Source organism: Ruditapes philippinarum, unplaced genomic scaffold (assembly GCF_026571515.1).
Source record: "Ruditapes philippinarum isolate M1 unplaced genomic scaffold, ASM2657151v2 ctg1285_1_1_1_1, whole genome shotgun sequence".
In the NCBI taxonomy this organism is placed as follows: Eukaryota; Metazoa; Mollusca; class Bivalvia; order Venerida; family Veneridae; genus Ruditapes; species Ruditapes philippinarum.
The window spans coordinates 74530-92387 of NW_026856576.1; the positions used below are offsets into that span (position 1 = coordinate 74530).

At 32.6% G+C, this 17858-nt stretch overlaps 1 protein-coding gene across 2 annotated transcripts in view; it reads left to right on the top strand.

Moving 5' to 3' along the window:
- Positions 1–17357, top strand: part of LOC132747034 (interferon-induced very large GTPase 1-like) — a 53309-nt gene extending 35952 nt beyond the window's left edge. For both annotated transcript variants that reach the window (XM_060736344.1, XM_060736345.1), the window contains 8 exons: positions 303–491; positions 731–799; positions 1161–1331; positions 2251–2319; positions 3260–3331; positions 3943–3972; positions 8133–8198; positions 8889–17357. In XM_060736344.1, the coding sequence (XP_060592327.1) occupies positions 303–491; positions 731–799; positions 1161–1331; positions 2251–2319; positions 3260–3331; positions 3943–3972; positions 8133–8198; positions 8889–13765 (5543 nt within the window). In that variant the 3' untranslated portion in view covers positions 13766–17357. The remainder of the gene's footprint in view (positions 1–302; positions 492–730; positions 800–1160; positions 1332–2250; positions 2320–3259; positions 3332–3942; positions 3973–8132; positions 8199–8888) is intronic.
- Positions 17358–17858: the final 501 nt, after the last annotated feature.

Consider the following 17858-nt stretch of genomic DNA (forward strand, 5'->3'; position numbering starts at 1 on the left):
CAATGTTCATTTCTCAAAAGAGTTAACTCAAAAAGTCATATAGAAATATATGCTATTGCTTAGTATATGAACATAATGTTTTGTTTCTGAAGATAAAAGTATTAAGTAGGATTTTAACCATTTAAATGTGTCATTCACGTAAACATTTGTTTTAATTATACATGTATTTTGGCAAAACGTTTGGTTTCTTATTGTGCGAAATATAATTCTAAGGCAATAGATTCATACCAAACATACGGATTAAAGGAGAGCAAATGTAGTGTTTTAATGAAATTCTACTTAACATCATAATTTAACTTAAGATACAACATCTGATACGAGTCGTACTAAATCAACAAGAATAAAAATTACTGGCCTGGCGGAAAACACCAATAAGGAGATGCTTGAAATGTTTTTTGAGACAGAGGAAAGAAATGGTGGCGGAAAAGTAAACAATATATACATTGATGGAAAGAATAAATGTGCTGTAATTGAATTTAAAGACGAATCAGGTAAAATTCATTTTGAAAAGAAAATATTGATTACCTAACCTTGTTGACATTGTTTGCACAAATGTTTCAATGATAGTATATCCTTTTTATTGTTTAATTCAATATAAAACTGCATGGTCGTTTCCTTCAATATACCTTAAATGCAATGTTCAACATATTATGTTTCTTTATTATATTTTCTGCCAGGAATCGTTTCGAACAATTCATTTATCTTCTATGTTTTAATTTACACTGTTTAGGTGTTGAATGGATTATGAATAGGACACCGATGTCAATACTTGGAATGGAGGTGGGAATAGAAACACCTGGTTTGTATACAGTCAATTTTATTTAGAATATGACATATTTTATAAAATATTATTTAAGTTGAAATTGCTTATTTTAATCAGCATGATAAAACTCATTTGAGCTTATCAGCATAACTGTTTTGATTATTTTGATGCTGCCAAACCACATAAGAGTAATTGTATCTAAGAAACTGTTTTTGTTTTTGATTTCAATATAATTCTGACCTGACTGTTCTTCTTATGTATTTTTTTGTTTTGAATTTTATAACTCCAATTCTTAAAATCATAATGCATAAAAGTCTAAATAAGATTTATACGAGGAAAGTCGCCTATGAAGGTTGTATTAATTTGTATGATTACTTTAATCATATTTCATTTTAAGATGCTATTGACCAGTCTAAAAAGATACAAATCACAAACTTTCCAGTCATTATAAATAAAGAGATGATGAAAATGTTCTTCGAAAGCAAAAGAGATTTTGGAGGAAAAATAATAGACATTAGAATGAAATCTGAAGAAAATAAGGCAATTGTTGAGTTTGATGATTCTACAGGTAAGACAGTATAAAATGTAACACTACTGTTGTAAATCTTTATGAAGAAAATTGATATATCTGTTATCGTATTAAATTTTGTAGAAATAAAACAACGATACCAATAATTCCCTTATGATTATATCTAATATCAATTGAAATTACACACTGCTAGTGCAAAAAGATTTGCTATATGTATTAACGGAAAAATATCTGAAGATTATCTCCCTCTATCTCAAAATTATCACTTGTTTACCAATTTCGTCTTTGTCTTTCGCTCATACAGGGTTCTGCTTAACCATAACGGCATTGTCAAGGCGATGTTATTCATTAAAACTTATCAATTTTTTAGTTCTGTGTCATTTAATTGGATGTTGGCTTATCTAGTCATTTCAATGACATACTTAATTATGAGAATGATTATTTGTTTTACGTTTGGTTAATGCTTTGTCGCGTAATACTTGGTAATAAAAATAAAATGTTTTCTTTTTGTATAGTTTAAATAATAGAGACTAAAACTTTCCAAAATGTCGGAAAAACTGAAAATGTTGCAATTTGGTGTAAATGAGCGTTTATAGACGTAAATGGTCAGTGCAAACTAGTCAACGGTTGCTAGCGCAACCTTGAACAAAATTGAGCATTTTCACAAAAAAATGAGTTTTTTAACATTGAGTGTATATGCAGATGTGTCTATTCGGTGGTGTTTATGGGACTTTCAATGAGACACGTTCGTGCCATTTCTAGAAGTTTTGCTTATGGTCACCAAGTGAAAGAATGCGTGCCTTTAATCAAGAAAAACAATCAACGGAACTTAGTAGAAAGAAATGTCTAATTACATCATGCTAACTTTGAAAAGCTATGAAACCGTTTTCATTCTGCTTATTTGATACGCCTTTATGAAAACAGACGTCATTTTGTAACTTATAAATTTGTTTTACAGCTGTTTATAGGATAATGGACGCTCAACCGTTGAAAATTCTTGGATTCGATGTTGATGTAGATGTCTTCGGTAAGATTAATCATAAATATTTTGATGCTAAAACGAGAAACATTTAAACATTTTGCTCAAATGAAAACTCAAATTAAAATAAATTCAACAATTCTTATGTTTAAAATGAAACCTGATAATCATTATGTCAGTAATGTTAGTAATCTTGATCCTACAATTCAAAAATCGTTATTGAATTTCTGCAAATAGGTTAATGAGTTTGTGTTCTTTGATCAAACGTTATCAAAGAATTGGTTTTTGAAATATCTTAGGCATGTCTTATAATCGATTATAAGGGAACAATTTGTACGTGGCAAAGCGTTTAACGTTTTCACTCAATGTGTGAAACCAACTTTGTTTTTTGTTGTTTTTTTTTTTTTTTGTTTTTTTTTGTTAGTAATTTACTGAGGTGTGAACATCAGCTATTCAGCTCGTTAGGCACTTGGGATTAATTGTTACATAGCTTTAATCGAGCATATTAACGTATAGTCTCACTCTTCAACACTGTAAGATTTTTCTTAGTTAAACACTGATTTCTTTCGTTGCTACAAATGAAATGAAATAAGGACGTTTTATATAACTTATTTATTTAGACCGTTTGAGTATTTTTTAGAAATTAGCATGTGTAATGAAAATGAATTGATCATGCCCGTCTGAATACTGTCTGCATCGTTTTCTGTTATTAACAAATTTTCGTTTTTGCCCATTTACAGTTCCTTGAACGTATCCTTCCACTTGAGATTTATTTTATTCACAAAGTTTGTGAAAGCCAATGTCAGTTTTTTAATGATTAAACATTAAACTCCATAACCGTTATAATCAATGGATGAAAATAACAATAAAGCGTGAAAAGCAAACAATAATATTGCGCAATTTTTCACACAATAATGTTCTTAAACAACTATTTTATTGCTATCATTTAAACAACTATATCAAAAAAGCAAAATATTGTCTTTTTCAGAAGACAAAGACTATTCAGATATTAAACCTGGCGAAAGAGGAATGCAGAGAGCAGAATCTTTACAAACAACAGGTTGTTATTAGCCAGGGTTATGACCAAAGCATAACCCTGGTTTTTGAAAGATAAATGATTCTCTAAAAGTAATTAATATCAGGAAAAAATAAGGAGATCAAATTTCAAAGCAGAACTAACATAAATTATTTAATCTTGCTTTTTACACGTCGATTTCTGTATAGCCATATATATTCCGACATACATTAAATGGGGAAGTAATCATAATAGTATATTTTCGTCCCTAACGCAATCAATATAAATCATTTTACCGTGATTTTTGCATGTAAGTTTTATTCAAACGTAAGCATAAAAACAAATTCAAATAAATGATTCGATTGTCATTATTTTAGTTTATTTCGGTAAATGAAAAATTTATTTCGGTAAGTTGCCGGAAGCGAGTTGATTTCGGTATCGCAACGTACCAGCAATTTAATCATACCCCATGAATACCCCTGGTTTTATCCTTGTTTCAAGAAAGTCTCAATATATGCTGTTACATTTGATTTGCAAATAATAATACTCAATCCGTAACTTTAGAATACACCATCGACTTTTTTTTAAAGAAAAACATTCGTAGTTTAAGAATTATTATTCTTTACATAAATTAAATGCTCAGTTTTCTCTTTCAGGAACAGAACAAGACTCCTCACACAAATATGGTATATACATGATTTTGTTTATTTTGACAATAGAGTCACTTACTAAAAAATACGAGGAGTGTTCACTGTCACTTTAGGTGGCAATACATAGTCTACATAATACAAAAATGGTTGGTTCAAGATCAGAGTATGCCCTCAAAAGGCGGTCTTATATAAATAACTGGCTCCTTGGCTTAGGGCATTTATTTTTATGATGAAATCTGTTCTGTATATGGACGAAATAAAATGACTTGTTCACAAGTTCTTTATTGGTTTATAAATTCAGAAGTGGGGTAATGTCGACTGAAGATGTATTCAATGACCTTTAGCCTATAACATCATCATCTGTCAAGATGGTTGCTAACATGAAAAAAGTTAATACTTATTCAAGATACTTCACTAAATAAATAGCTAGTATCAATGGCATCTCATAAAAATCTGCTCATACCATTGTCAACGTGATTTGAAAATTGGAAAGACATGTGGTTTTCTTGACAGAAGATAAGATGCACAATGCGACTATTGTGCAAGACATCTCGAAGCAGAAACAAATCGTTGTGCTTTCCATCCTCCGTATTGTCCTGACCTTGCCCGTTGTAAGATGTGATTTCCTTTAGTTTCAAAAACCAACAATCTAAAATATTACCTTTCAGGTTGAAAGTTTGTTTTGCGCAAATACTTTCGGTTCAGCAAAATACCAGTGTTTGAATTGTATACCTTGTATACCTATAAAGAAACGAACATTACTTGCTTAGATGAAATTTTGACACTCCTCGTATGTTTATACTACAAAAGCATTATAATAATCTACTTCAAGTATATAACGTGTTTGACAATATGATATATTTTAAGAATTTGAATGATTGAAACTACAGCTTTTCTGACTGGACATTTTCATAGTATAAATTGCAGATTGCTGTTTGAAAAACACTTTAATATTTTTTCACTTGACCCCCTGTGAAGTAATTTGTAATTAAATGAGGGACTTCATTCGTAAATTGTTCATTGTCATTCAATTCATAACAATCACTGAAGTGTGTGTATTATCGAGTTTGATACTTTCAGTTGATTGTAGTATTGCATAAATTACTTAATTATATCAATGAACGCAATTATTTCAACGTATTTGGTATTTTTATGAGAAATGTTATACATTTGAAAAAAATTGTAAAAAAAAACATCATTTTATAAAGATTTAATTCGTAGGTAAAACTATTGTTTCAATACACGAATCAGTTGGAAGACAAATGAAGGGAACAGAATCTTCACAGACACCAAGACAAATCATTTACGAAAGTATGTAAAATCAATTTATTTTTTACAAACTACTGGAAAGTGCAAGTTAGCGTCCACTACCCCTAGCACCGGCTTAAGCAGAATTAAACATTTAAACACATTAATGGTGAAATTTTGAATTTAGAAACATCTGTTAAATTTCACCATTTTTCGTGTTTAAATGTTTAATTCTGCTTAAACGGGTGCTAGGGGCGTTGACGGTAATTTGCACTTGACAGTACCGTCCATGAACAGGCTCAATAAAACCGAGTCTGCAACATTTTCAATTATGTCGTGTTTGGTTTTCTTTATGGATTCTGTATTTCTCTATTTCATAACCTCGGATCCCCTTTCAAAATTCCATTTTATTTTGTTCCGGTCATTGTTTTCTCGTTTAGGGCACATGCATTTTTTAATTGGGGACCATACGCCGATTTCCATGGAATGGCACTAACGTGTCGCATTTAAGGCTCCATGATAATCGCTGTATGAACACATCTGCAGGTGTTTACAAATTCAAAATTTCACCATTTTCATATTCTGCTTAAGCCAGTGCTAGGGGGTTTGGACGGTAGTTTGCACTTGGCAGTACTGTCCATGAACAGGCTCAATCAAACGGAGCCTGCAACATATTCAACACTTAATCATGATAATGGTGAAATTTGAACTTAGAAACATCCACAGATGTACTCATTCGGCGGTTATCATGGAACCTATGTAATGTGACACTTTCGTGTCAGTCCATAAAAAGCGGCATATGGTCCCCGATTAAAAAAAATGCGTGTGCCCTAAACGAGTTAATAATGGGCGGAACTCAATAAATTGAATTTTGAAAGGGGACCAAAGGTTATGAAGCCTACAAATCACAGATAAGACAAAAGTCAAATTTAAAAATCAGGCCACATATCCTAAGGGTTATTCAACAGTATTCAAGTGAGGAATACAGGAACCACCCAACAAGAAAATAGCCGAATAGAAAGAACTTAATTACCACAAGCACAACATAATGTCGTGCTGATCGTGTCACCGCAGTGTTTATTGATCTAAAGGTTATGACGGAAACATACACCATTATTTAAAAAAAATCATTTAAAGTAATTAAATCAATAAGGAATATGAAGTGCTACTTTTTAGCTCATCAGAACCGAAGGTTCACGGTGAGCTATTAGTATCCAAGGGGAATGCTCCGGCGTCCGTAGCCCGTCGTCGTGCGTCCAGAATCGTCTTTTTCTCTGAAACTACTAAGCAGATTTTTTTAATTTTCTCATGTCATTTCAATTTGCCTCTTAAAGGGGTCAACAGATCTAAAAATAGAAAATCCTTTAATCATCTTCTATTACAGAACTTATTGATGGATGATCACAAAACTTTGTCTGTAGCATTCTTGGGTAGTCTTTTATCAAGTTTGCTCATTTTAATTTGATTGGACCCTTTTAGGGGTCTCTAGGGCTAAAAATGGAAAAACTTTTAAACATCTTCTACAGAACTAATGAATGGATGATCACAAAACTTTGTCTGTAGCATTCTTAGGTGGTCTTTTATCAAATATGATAAACAAGATCAACAAGGAAAGGCGGCGTTCAATGAACGCAACCCCCATACGACCCAGCAACAAGAACCAGTGGCAAGGAGCCCAGGCGAACCCCAAACAAAAATAGGACAGGGTACAAGACAGAGCATGGATACGTTAATCACAAAAATGATAAATAATTTGTAACTGATAAAGAATTCAAAGAAAACAAATACATGATTGAATAATAGGAAATAAGTTGTAACTAATAAGAAATTCAATGAAAACAAATAAATCATTGAATATTAGGCCCACAAAGTCCAAGGGCACAGGGGAAGGCGATAGGAGACCGGGGGAATGGGGGTGAATCAAAGAAATAAAACTTGGGGGGAAAAGGGAAGATACTTACCGTAGACGAGAAAACAACAAGGGACACAAGCAAAAGTGTCACAAAAACAGTATGAAACAACATAGACATACATCTGAGGAACACAGAGGGGCACCGCCTTGGAACGGTCAGCAGCACAAGTACTGCTGGGGAGTTTAAACTGGTTAATGGTGCACCATACCTCACTCTTAGCCACACCATGTTCCTATAAACGAGACAGTGTTTTTGCTCATATTAATTTGATTAACCCCTTTTAGGGGTTTCTAGAGCTAAATATAGAATAACCTCTTCTACAAAACTATTTCATGGATGATCACCAAACTTTGTCTGTAGCATTTTTAGGTAGTCTTTTATCAAGTTTGATCATATGAATATGTTTGGCCCCTTTAAGGGGCCGATAAAGTTAACAACAGAAAAACCTATAAATGACATCTTCTACAGAACTTATTGATGGTAATCACCAAACTTTGTCTGTAGCATTCTTAGGTACTTTTTCATCCGGTTTACTCATTTTAATTTGATTGGCACCTTTAAGGGACCACTAAAGCTAAAAATAGAAGTACCTTTAAATGTCTCCTTCTACAGAACTAATGGATGGATGATCAACAATTTTTTGTAGCATTCTAAGGTAGTCTTTTATGAAGTGTGCTCATATAAATTTAATTGGCCCCATTAAAGGTAAAGCTTAAATGCCCAGGTCCATGTCATGGAATTTCTTCAAATTCTTGTTTAAAGATATTCTATGCTCAAATTTAATATTTGAAAATATTGACAATGGGTAGTTTTCAACAGTGAAAAGCAGTTGTTTCTGGTGAGCGACTCAGGGCCATCATGGCCCTCTTGTCATTATAAGTCGCTGGATATGATTGTCGAATAATGTAAACTCGTGATCACTATACCGGAATGTTTTTTACTTTTACAGTCAGTAGCCAATCCGGTTAAGTGACATTTGACTCAACTGTACTACGTTTTAAATAGTGTAATAATTTCATTTAACAAATCTTTCAGGATCTGCTGTTGCTGAAACTGCTGACAGTAACCCTGTTGAAAGGCTGGATTCTTCAAAGTCGAGAGGTAGTCAATCTGATTTGTTCAGTTTAATTTTATCTTTATTGATAAAAAGCAAATCACTTCATGTCTTATTTCACTCACTACAAATCACAATTACTAACAACATTAAGTGCTTAATTGTGCATAAACTCAGCAAGTCAGATGACTTAGAATTATCAAATGCTTCTAGTCCAATACTTTCTGGGTGACCATGACATTTCTACAGTTGCTGAATATTAATTTTCGTTATTTTCCTTAACTTCGACTTCGAACGCGGTTGATAAAATTGTTTTAAGCCAACACAAAATTGTTAGCTAACTTAACCTGTTTGTATAATAAAATAGGATATCTGAAGCCATATATTTTCAATTATATTATTTACATGTATATCATGATATTCCTTTTAGGAATTCAAAAGATAAAGTGTTGGCACAAAAATGATAATAGATAGACTTCTTTGAGTGTGTTTATATAGGTTGTGGCCTGATAAAAGACTACGATAATTGTTATGTTAGCATTAAGCGTTTTAAGATGAATATTAAACTCAGTTTTCTGCATACTTTGCCACTTATGAAGTAAGGCTTCTAACGACTGAATACAAAAATGATTCCTTTCGTTTGGTATTCGTTTTTACACTTAATGTTATGTTATTTCACTAAGAAATTAGTTGTAAGTCTGGGTTTAATATAAAGCCAGTGATTTTTATTTCTGCAGCTTCGGCTGAAACTGAAGGCCAGATATTTTATCAAATACTGCAACAGCTTGGATTGACAGACAAATTCCCTGGTAAAATATCTATGCAAGATGTCATAGCTGTTACTCCAAATGAATCCATAGAGCAGGTAAATGAGAAGATATCCTTAGCTGATATTCCTTGGTTGATTCTGAAACGCTTGATAAGTGCTCATAGTGAATGTAGAGACATTACAATGTCAAAAGAACAAAGTACTGAAAGTAGTCTGAAATATGAGGATTCAATATCACCTTCATCGGAAAGACCACATGACAATCAAGATATCAGCCCTTTAGATATATTCACTGTTGTTTTTCAGTGTTGTGATCCATCTTTGAAACAAATTTTTGTTCAAAACCTATATCTTTGTAAACTTGCAGTACCCTTCTTTTATAGCTTTTGGGAAACTAATGAACAACACACTCCAATAATCTCTGTTTGGCCGTTGCGGTCGCTGGCCATAGAAAATAATCAGAAATATGCTAATAAAAATGAAAAACATTGTAGAGAAAGCGATGTCCTAGAACTACCAACAAAAGTATTAGCATTTGGAAGGCTGGGTCGCCCTCGCTATTCGAAATCTAAACTGATAAATAGTCTTCTTTTAAGTGAAGGTTGTAAGACATTTTTTAACATGGACTGTCCTTCTGGGAAGTCTCCAAGACAATTAAGTAATGGGCAGATAGAGATGTTTCTGTTACCAACCATCGATGAAAGAAAAGATAGATTTCAAGATGCAATGACTTTTTTAAACTTAAGGGGTGATCTTTGCAAACATTTTAGCACAGATATTTTGTACTTCACTGCAAACTTTGTAGATTCAATTGTTATGATCGTTGATTTAGACATGGTTTTGAACCAAAGTAAGAAGGTTGAAGATGTTCTTCTTCAATTTTCCTCAGTTATTTTGATTATTGCGGACCCATTAAACCCTGATGCAGTTAGATTCGTTAAGAAATTTCAAAGTGGTGTGATTTCATCAAAATCAGAAATCAGTTTAAGAATTTTGAGTACACATAAAGGCACTGTTGAGCAGAATGTCGTAGATATGTTATCAGGCATGACAAAAAATATATCAGAACAGCTTAAAATCAATAAAACAAAGTCTTTTGAAGAACGATTATCGCAAGCAAACCTGGCAACCATAAAAACCGACGAAGAAGATGTCGTCTGTCAAAAAGGCAAGCTAGAAGCTACTACACTTATTAAACAAATGAAAACTGACGGGGAACCAAGTGGCTGGAAAACACACTTGACCCCAGTCCAAAGTAACTTATCAAAGCAATTAGGAATGTTATTAAAAAAAAGAGAAAGAGAAAGAGACCTCATAGAAGTAGGGAAAATAGATGTAAAAATCATAGAAGTGAGACGAAAACAAATTGCATCGATAACTAATTCTGTTAAATGCTTTCTTTACCTGCTGATAAAAAACAGCAACTGTCCTTTAATTCTTAAATATTTTCTTTCCTGGTTACATTTTTACATTGAAAGAGAAAAACGCCAAATATTACCACGGTTGATGCATGCACATCGAAGCGCTTGGGAAAAATTAAAATCACTTAAATATTCTGAAAAATTTGTTCATGGAGAAATCATAGAAACTCAAGAAACTGTCATTACAGATTTGGAGGAACAAATTGACGGAGCATCATTTACAGTTCAACATTTCTTTCGTGAAATTGGTCATATAAATGAAGCCATTTTAGAACTCAAAGAAGATTCAACCAAATTAGGATTACCAACTTTACACCAGATGTCTAATATTGTTAGTCGTCTTCTCCTTGATGGCTACCATTTCGAGCTGATAGATGGTGAGAGCTTTTACATGCCATACCAATGGATTAAAACTGTCCTTAAAAATGTTGATATATCTATTGGATCTAGTAAAGTCATGACACTTAGCGTTTTAGGTCTGCAAAGTTCCGGAAAGTCAACTCTTTTGAACAGGATGTTTGGATCCAATTTTTCTTCAAGAAGCGGTAGGTGTACTAGGGGAATACATGTCCAGCTGATTCCTATGAAAGGTACACATTTTGGTGAAACCTCTGAGGTGTTTAGCTATGTACTTATTGTTGACACAGAAGGTCTGAGGTCACCCGAGTTAAGTAATGTGCAGCATGAACATGATAATGAATTGGCTACTGTAATAACCGGTGTAGGTGATATCACAATGTTAAATATTATGGGAGAAAATCCAAGCGAAATGAGGGACGTTCTTCAAGTTGTTGTGCATGCCTTTCTACGATTGAAAATGACAAATGAAAAATTAGATATAAGAAAAAGTTGTGCATTTATTCATCAAAATGTATCTGATACGTTTGCAAGAGAAAATATGATAAGTGGTTTAAGCAAATTAATGCAGACTCTAGATGAAATGACATATGAGTCGGCGAGAAGTTTGGGAATTATTAACATCACAACATTTAACCAAGTTATCGAATTTGATATAAGGCAAGTGTGGTATCTGAAGAATTTATGGCAAGGAAATCCACCGATGGCTAAAATAAATAATGGATATAGTGAATGTGTAGTTGATATAAAGTGCAAGATCTTGGAAAAGGCCTCGACTCTGAAAGATAAATCATACAAACCATTGACGGATATAGTTGAACACGCACATGATTTATGGAAAGGTGTTCTCAATGAAGATTTTGTTTTCTCTTTTAGAAGTAGTCTTGAAATAGAAGCATATATGGAAATGGAGAGTGTTGTTCACAATGAACTTTGGCGACTTGAAAGCCTTATTCGTGAAAAATTATTACAAATATCGCAAAACAGCTTTGCTAAATGTGATCAAAAGGAAAACTTACGAAATGTAGCAGACAGTCTGATAAGCGAGCTTTACGAAATCCTTTTAGATGAAAAAATCAAAACTGAAGAAAATATTAAAAAATACTTTGAGGGAAATAAATTTAAAGATATTGTCATTCAATGGAAAAGTAGCCAGCAACACCGTGTAACCATGTTATTTGAAAAGCTTCAACAAATCATCAAAGAACATGTCGAAAAAAGCCAAGTAAAAAGATCATTAGAAATTCTGACAGTACATTGTCAAGGGAAGCACGAGGAAGAACTAAGAAAAAGATCTATGGAAGTTGCAAATGCTCACAAAGGTCAGAAACTAAATAGCGAGAAGATTGATCAACTTTTTGGAGAAATATGGAAGGAATTTCTTAACAAGGTTGATACTTCTTCTACAGGAACGGAAAAACACAGAAAGAAAATGAAAAATATTTTTAGAACATGCCTTGAGAATATTTTTAAGCAGAGCCATGCTTTGCTTAAGCAGGCTTTGAAAGACACCGATTTCTTGACGCCATTACCAAATGTTAAACAGTTAGCAAATTCGTTTTCTGACACGGGAATAAATGAGTCGGACATAAGCTTCACAATCGTACAGAAGGGGAAAGCATGGCTAGGCTTTTCTGATACAATGAAATATGTCGGGACAAGAGTAAACCAAATATTCGAGTCAGTTGATGGAAAAATAAAAGAGCTTTGCCAAGTTAATGATGAAATAACGGAAATGTCTGTCAATAAATTAATGCATGAGCTAGATATTAGTATACAAGGTATCTTATCGGCAGACTGTAAATACAGTTTTAAAGTGCCTTTTTATGTAAAAATCTATGTACATGTAAGCAGGCATGCTCATACAATTTTCGAAAGTCACAATGAAAAGTACGTTAAAACCCATGGCACTGCTGTCCTTCTAGAAAGATACAGAGTTCAGCAGAAGATAAGTTTCGAGTCTCATTTAAAATGTCGCCATTTTGAAGATTTAGTCGCAGAACTATTTTCTCATGTCATAGAAAGTTTTGCAGAAGAATGGACATTTCAAAGTCTACCGAATAAAGTAACTGAAAGCCTTATGTCTCTCCTTCCAAACGTCAAGAACAGGGTTATAATTGAAATATGCACAGATCTTTTGGAAGAAGGCAAATTTGAAAATTTTGTGAGATATATTGATGATCCACATAGTTATGCTACTTTATGGATAACTAAAAAGGCTAATCAGTTTCTCTTTGACTCAGAGTTTCAGGTCGTTACAAGTATTTCGTCATTATTACTTAAAGATTTGTTTAGAAGTGTCTGCAATTGCGTTAATGGTGTCCTAAGAGAATACGATAGGAAATCATCACCCTCGATCGATACGTGGATAAAATCTTTTCAAAATTCAATGAAGTCGTTAGATTTTTCCATTCCATCTGAAAGCTTTCGGAATGTCAGGAAAGAAACATCATCTAATATACAAAATGTGGAATACCTGACTACGAAAATTTTAGATTATTTGGGCAATTCTGAAAAGAAACTTGCATCCAAGTTAAAATCACAAAAGAGTCATACAATAACATGGTCAGGCTATAATCCTATATCACGAATTATAAAAAAGATATGGGGATGTAAGGAACAGTGTGTTTTTTGTGGAGAACCATGTGCCAAGAATCAGGATCATGACGGATCTACACACTACAGTATACAACACCGTCCTTCATGCTGCAGGGGGGTTTGTATCAGAACATCGCAAAATGCATGCCTAGCATCGTGTGAGTTTGATATTCAATCAAACGCAAGGCATATGTGCTCTGTTTTCAATTATATTTGCAATAGTGGAAAACGAGAAGAATGTGGTAAACATCATTATTATAGGGATTACAAAACATACCTTCCAGATTGGGACATAGCTCCAACGTCTAATATGCATGACGCATCTAAATTCTGGATATGGTTTGTAGTGACATACAAAGGAAATCTTGAAAAGCTGTATGGCTATAAGATTGAAGACATCCCCTCAACATGGAACACTATAACAAAATCAGAGGCCAAAGAGAGCCTACATAAAATATATTCTGCATAACAAGCGTCAATTATAAAAAAGAATTTGAAAGAAATCAACACATCAATGCCTAAAAGTGTGTTAGATTCCATGAAAACTGACGAAATCAAATAAATTTAACGACGAAAAAAGATAAATAGTTGAACATTATAATTCATGTTTTTGTCAGAGCTATTATCCTTATATATCATAACAAAAGGAAGACATGACAATTTGTATAAGGTTGCCGTACTTCAATTCAGAGTTCTTATATTTTTATGATCCATCAGAAGCACTAAAAACGAAAAGGTACATGAACATTGCAAAATCGGTTTGATTGAGAATGTACATGAGGAATAAAACGAATAGGTACACCATCCCTCACGCCCCCTAGCATCGGCTTGAGCGCTACTGAATTCACAACACTTAAAAGTGCTGGTCCCAATGGTCCCAAAGGACCATATATATAAGTACCTGACAAAATTTATTTTTCAGTCACTGATGTGCATTTACAGGATATAACAAAAAATAACGATAAAGCTCTTTTACAAAGTGAAAAGAAATTATTATCGCTTAACTGTTTGAGCATGCAAGAAAAGGTGTTGAAAACCTAATGAATTTATGTTTCTTTTTCCGTTTCTTTAGCGGATTTATTACCAATTTTAGGAATTTAAGTTATATGGTTGATTGCTACCAGTATGCAACATTATTTGTAACTAAAATGGCTAGATTCATTTGAGTTAATAATAATAACAATAGGACAATAACAAGTTAGTAATTCAACTTGCTAAACAAATTGTTTAAAAGTGTTGACAATTTCGTGCCTGAAATGCACTTTGAGCGAAACTTCAACCGCCAATCAAAGCATTTGACCGCCGATCGGTCATTCAGCCGATTCCAATTTGAATGATTATGATAATTTTGAAGTTTTAACAGATTTAAATATGAACGACACGTTATTTATGCAAAGAATAGCGAAATGTATTATTAATACCAATAAATTAATGACAATGATACTAGATTAAAAATTTTGAAGAAATTTTGATTTTTAATTTTAATTAACTGATGGTATGCATATTGATGTTTGTAAAATTGGGTTCAAATCAATTAAATACATGTATATTTTTTATTTATGATGGTTAAATTGCGCTTTAGTTAGAATGCTAACCTTAAATAGAGTTTGTTATGATATAACATCGGTCATTATTTTCCGTTGTATATTGGTTTAAATGAACAGTCGATTTAAGTTAAGATAGTGATTTAAATTGAAATGTTTTTTACCTGTTTTCATGAGGGATTTGTGATTAGCACTTATGTTTATTGTGTTGTTTGTGCATCACCCGTATTAATCAGAAATCTTGTTGATCACATGAATTTACCTAAAAAAGTCTATAATATTTGATTTTTAAGAGTAGGATTTTTCAATTTGTTGTTTACTTTTCTTCTCTTTTTTACAAGTGATACATGCAAATTTCCAAGCGTATGCACCGTCTACAATGACATGTGTATGGTTTAAATTTTGTTTATCTGTAATTTTGTTAATTTATTATACATTCGTAAAAACAAAACCCTATAAAGTTTTACAAAATGAATGTTAGAGTTTAGAAGTAATTGCTTTGAATTTAATTGGAGAATGCCTTTATTTGCTTTATTTGCATTTTAACAAAATGTTTGTTATCTTTTGTTCGATGCAATGGAAATATAACAATCCATTTTCTGCAGCTTACTTTTCAACTATAATAGAAATTTAAAAAAATCACGTGAACATGCAAAAATTTATTTAGGAAGATGAGTGTAAATGGATATCAAAAACATGTAATTTGCATTCCAAGAAATATATTAAACATGCTATTTTTCATATTTCTTTTGTGTATTTTTTATATTTGCTGAATATGTAGGAAATAAATCATATCTAATTACAAATGAGTATGATCTAACACGTTCTGTTTGGTCTGGTTTGTACAAGAATATCTTTTTTCAATTAACACGATGAATGAGTTTCTGTTAGACATTTGCCGTTACTTTTTTACGTTGATAGTAAATGCTTTTTAGTTAAAATTCATATTGTATATAAATGAAAAATGATTGTTTGAAACTGTTACATATAAAAGCAATCGCATAATCACTCGAATTTTTTATACATATCGACAGTGACGCGTCAGATATGCTCTTTTAGAATATATGTTGTTAGTCCCCTACCGGTTTACTGAAAATATGACAAATTTAACACATAAACTGGAGCTAGTGATAATGCAAAAAGTACTGAAAATATTTTTATGAAACTTGAAATATATGTAGATGGTAGTATGAAGATTATACACATCATTTTTTTATCATGACTATAGGGAGTATATTGAGAGCTGTTATACTTAACAAACGTCGGCAACCTCGTTTTTTTTCTTTTCTTCCTATTTTGAAAAACAAATTGATTGCCATGGCAACAAATAGGTTTAAAACATGGCAAATATAACAATATTTGTGATAAGTCAAAAAAGCTGAAAATTTTTATGAAACTTAAAATATGGATAGATGGTAGTATGGAAATTATACACATCATTTTTATCTTGACTATGGGGAGTATATTGAGAGCTGTCAAACGTAACAAACGTCGACAACCTCGTCAAGATATCTGATTCTAGGTTTTGGGCTTTTTAACTATAAGTTCTTTATTTCTTAAGATATTTATTTCAAACTTCAAACATAAGTTTCTGGTCATTAACCACATCATATGTGACAAGGTTTTAACTCTAGCACAAAAAATATCAGAATTGCCTCCCTTGAACTTACATGAAAAAATGATGTGTTTTTTTAAATAACTTCTTTATTTCAATGTATCTTCTTCAAACCTCATATATATGTTTCTAATAATCACTCAAATCATTTGTGAGAAGGTTCTATACTCCAGTAAGACTATTTCCAGAACTATGACCCCCTCGAACTTAGATTTGTATCGAGAAATGGGTATATTTTACTCCAACTTCTTCATTACTATAGGATTTACTTCAAACTCCCACATCATAATAATATGACAAGGTTAATAAATCTATCATCCTTATTTCCAGAATTATCTCCTCTTTAAACTTATTCCTATTCATTTTTTAGCTTTTTTTTACTTCAAATTCAAAATAAACATTCTTTATGAACAGCTTCATTACTAATTGTTCTTTGTTACACTCACATCATGTGTGACATCTTGGATCTTCATTTCAAGAGTTATCTACTCTTTAAGAATTTTGCTCTTAAAAATGCTATATTTTGGTAACAGGGATGTTTAAAAAATAACTTTTTAGTCTGCCTGCTCATAAAAACTGTTTCCTGTGATCACTTTAAAAGAACTTTTCCAACAAATTTTCTTAATGAAACATTAGTGAATGGCCAATAGCCCATCAGAATGTTGCTGGGGTTCTAGCCGGTAGGGGACTTATGGATTGTTGTTGTTGCTTTACATATATAAAAGTAAAGGTGTGATAGAAATTTAATATCATGGCATAATATCAATGGAACATATACGATATTTAGACATAGGTTGCTTTAAATTATGTATTGTCTACTTGACCTTTTTGTCAATGGCTATTGTACTATTGCTTTTCTTCTTAATAATCAGACTATGGAAATAAAAAATGTTGTGTGTGTGTGAAATAAAATGAAGTTTGTTGTTGTTTTTATTTCTAGAATTCAACCGAGTTCTAGGGTCTTCCGTGGCCGAGTGATTAAGGTCGTGAACTTCAAACCACTTGCCCCTTTCCGCTGTGGGTTCGAATCCCGAAAGGGACCTTGGATGTTTTCATGTGAAGAAGCTATCCAGCTACCTTACGGAACGTCGGTGGTTCTACTCAGCTGCCGTTCATTCCTGAAATAATCCAAGGAAGGGCACCTGAGGTCTTCCTCCACCAGTAAAGCTTGAACGTCGCCATATGACTTATACTGTGTCAGTGTGACGTAAAACCCAATCAAACAAACACAAAACCGAGTTCGAATCATGCAATGTTTCCTCATAGAACAGTTAAAAATTAAAACCTTTACAAAATAGAACCCTGCGAGTCGGATATGTCGCCTTGTTAACAGTATAGCTTACAATTTGCATACACCTTAAACTTTAGTGGCATTTGAACTGATTGTAACAATGTTACATCAG